Source organism: Penaeus monodon, chromosome 31, assembly GCF_015228065.2.
Source record: "Penaeus monodon isolate SGIC_2016 chromosome 31, NSTDA_Pmon_1, whole genome shotgun sequence".
Classification (NCBI taxonomy): Eukaryota; Metazoa; Arthropoda; class Malacostraca; order Decapoda; family Penaeidae; genus Penaeus; species Penaeus monodon.
In genome coordinates, this window is record NC_051416.1 from 31560292 (window position 1) to 31560531 (window position 240).

The 240-nt window shown below is 59.2% G+C and overlaps 1 protein-coding gene across 4 annotated transcripts in view; it reads left to right on the forward strand.

The window, feature by feature from the left end:
* Window positions 1-240, forward strand: part of LOC119593173 — a 20792-nt gene that overhangs the window by 10312 nt on the left and 10240 nt on the right. For all 4 annotated transcript variants that reach the window (XM_037942147.1, XM_037942148.1, XM_037942150.1 and 1 more), the window contains one exon: window positions 73-192. In XM_037942147.1, coding sequence (XP_037798075.1) covers window positions 73-192 — 120 coding nt within the window. The remainder of the gene's footprint in view (window positions 1-72; window positions 193-240) is intronic.

Here is a 240-nt window from a genome sequence, read left to right on the forward strand (position 1 = left end):
GTAAAACAAGCGTAATCCATTACACGTCTAGAGCAAGAAGTGCCTTCCTGACGATCCCTCCGCCTCCCCCAGAGGGCTCCTTGGGCGGGCACCCCAACAACTCGGTGGCGGTGGACATGGTGGAGATCCGGGGCGTCCGGGAGGCCACCCTCGGCCACTCGTCCTTCTTCGACTTCGAGAACGGCCTCCGAGGTGAGTCCTTGGGATCTAATCACTGCTGACTATATGACTCGCGTTTGA